Source organism: Acomys minous (assembly GCF_964271855.1).
Source record: "Acomys minous genome assembly, chromosome: 20".
NCBI lineage: Eukaryota > Metazoa > Chordata > Mammalia > Rodentia > Muridae > Acomys > Acomys minous.
The window spans coordinates 11,606,869-11,609,495 of NC_140502.1; the positions used below are offsets into that span (position 1 = coordinate 11,606,869).

Consider the following 2,627-nt stretch of genomic DNA (forward strand, 5'->3'; position numbering starts at 1 on the left):
TGATTTGGGTTTTGTCTCCACAGTTTACCTAATTATGTCAAAGATCTCACCAGTCTAAAGAAATATCCGTTCAAAGACTCAAGATTCACCTGAAAATGACCTCTACTGTGACATCTACATAAGAGATACCAGGTTTTTAAACACTTAGATGCACCTTATACTTCCTATGGAAAACAAAACAAACCAAGTAAGTTGCAGACAAAATGTGAGACTTCAAAAGTCTTAGTTTCACATGAACTTTGTGTGCAAAGACTTTAATGGTGACGGTTTTAATATTTTTTTATTGTAGGCGATGAAAGATGGAGACGAATAAGTTATGTGTCAAGCTGTTTATTCCTTAGAAAGAATAAAGGTCAGAAATTTGTGAATCGATGATATGCCCCATATAAATGGTATACATGTAAATCAAGGTTCTTCTGTGTGAACAGAATCCTAGTGACATTTTCAGAAATATTTCGTATTATATATATACAATGGATATATACAATCCATATATATATAATGGATTATTTTTGAGGGACATACTTCAGTCACATTCTCTTATGAAGTATGTATTTTTAAATTGTATTATATGTTAAAAGATGTATCTGTTTTTATTTTATGTATATTGATGTTTTGCTTGCGTGTATGACTGGTAAGGTGCCAGATCCCCTGGAACTGGAGTTGCAGACAGTTGTGAGCTGTCATATGGATGCTGGAAATTGAACCCAGGTCATCTAGAATTTCAGCCAGTGATGTGAACCACTGAGCCATCTAACCAGCTTGAGAGATAGATAGATAGATAGATAGATAGATAGATAGATAGATAGATAGATAAATACATAGATACATAGATACATAGATACATAGATATAGATAGATAGATAGATAGATAGATAGATAGATAGATAGATAGATAGATAGATAGGTGTGAGGATGTGGGTGTGAGTGTGTATATATATGAATGTATGTACGTATTTAAAGACTTTCTTATTTTATTTTATGCTTGTGACCTTTTTGCCTGCATGTATGACTGGAAATACAAGAATCCTATGCCACAATCATGAGTAGAGGGCTCTAGATCCATAAGTATATCTCCAACAATAAATTTGTAAAACGTGATTATAACAAAGGAGAGATGTTGAATACTAAAAAAAGAGTAAAATGCACTATTGTCTATAACTGGGTATGTATAAATGCACAGAAGCCATACTGTGTGTTATGTTTCTGAGTGACAAGGATAGAGTTGCATCTCTCACACACAGTTCCATCGTGAGGCAAGAGAAAGCAAAGGAAGTGGGAAATTGATATTTTGAAGTAATGTCAATGCATTGTTTTCCAGACGTTCTTCTTGTAATGTGATAAAGTAGTGCTGCCCTTCTTGGGAAAAGAAAATCCTCTGAGTTAATTGAAAATCTCAGATAGTTGGGAAGACACTTGAATACAGCATTGTCCAACATGATCAGTACTATATTATCCAATGAATCTGCCTCCATGTTGTCTCAAAACGAAGCCCTCAAAACCACAGGGGAAGTTGCTCTCAAGATTATATTGATTTGTCAGGTTGGAGTGGGGACGGTGGCAAACATCCTTCTGTTTGTCCATAATTTTTCTCCAATCTTGACTGACTCCCAACTGAGGCCCATACAGGTCATTATCATCAACTTAGCTGTGGGCAACGCCTTGATTCTCCTCCTCCTGGCATTCCCAAACAATGTGACTATATTTGTTTCAAGGAAGCCTCCAAGCAACTTAAGATGCAAACTTGGGTACTTCTTTGACCTGGTGGTTCGAAGCACAAATCTGTGCTCCACTTGTGTCTTGAGCACTTACCATTTTGTCACCCTTGTTCCTGGTAACTGGTGTAGAGGGATCCTCAGAGAAAGATCCTCCAACGTCATGAGTCATTCTTGCTACAGTTGCTGGATGTTCAGTGTCTTGTATAATTTCTATATTCCAATCAAAGTCACTGGTCCACAGAAAATGCACAATGACACTGGTATCAAAGGCAAGTGGGTCTGTTCCACCTCTGGTTTCAGTGTAGGCATGGGCTTCTTGAGGTTTGCCCATGATGCTGTGTTCATCAGCATCATGGTCTGTACCAGTGTCTCAGTGATGAATCTCCTTAACAGACACCACAAGAGACTGCAGCACATTCACAACCCCAATCAGGACCACAGAGGCTACGCAGAGACCAGAGCAGCCCACACCGTTCTGATGCTGATGATCACATTTGTGAGCTTTTATCTTCTAGACTGTATCTGTACTTCCTTTCACATTTCATTTGTGAACTCTCATCTCTGGTTGAGGCATATCAAGGAAGTTTCGACTGCAGGCTTCCCTACCATTTCTCCCATACTGTTGATCTTTAGGGATCCTAAGGAACCATGTTCTGTGCTCTTCAACTGCTGACAATCACAGACCAAATGACAAACACGTGGTATTTTTGCTAACAGCCATCAATATTCTATTCTATAAAAAAAATATGTTGAAACATCTTTTTATGAACCAAGCATAGAGGCACACTCCTGTAATCTCATCAGTATGAAAATTTTGGCAGGTAAATTGCCATGCAATCTATTGTAGCTCATACTATAGTGAGATAACCAATTGAGTCTGTGATGCAAAGAATCCGTCTCACACTTCCC

The 2,627-nt window shown here is 38.0% G+C and overlaps 1 protein-coding gene across 1 annotated transcript; it reads left to right on the plus strand.

Annotated features, from left to right (window-relative positions):
* Nucleotides 1-1,473: 1,473 nt before the first annotated feature.
* LOC311591231 (vomeronasal type-1 receptor 4-like) lies at nt 1,474-2,391 on the plus strand (the record flags this gene model as incomplete). The annotated part of the gene is made up of 1 exon (XM_084770645.1): nt 1,474-2,391. The coding sequence occupies one exon, from the start codon at nt 1,474-1,476 to the stop codon at nt 2,389-2,391; it is 918 nt and encodes a 305-aa protein (XP_084626771.1).
* Nucleotides 2,392-2,627: the final 236 nt, after the last annotated feature.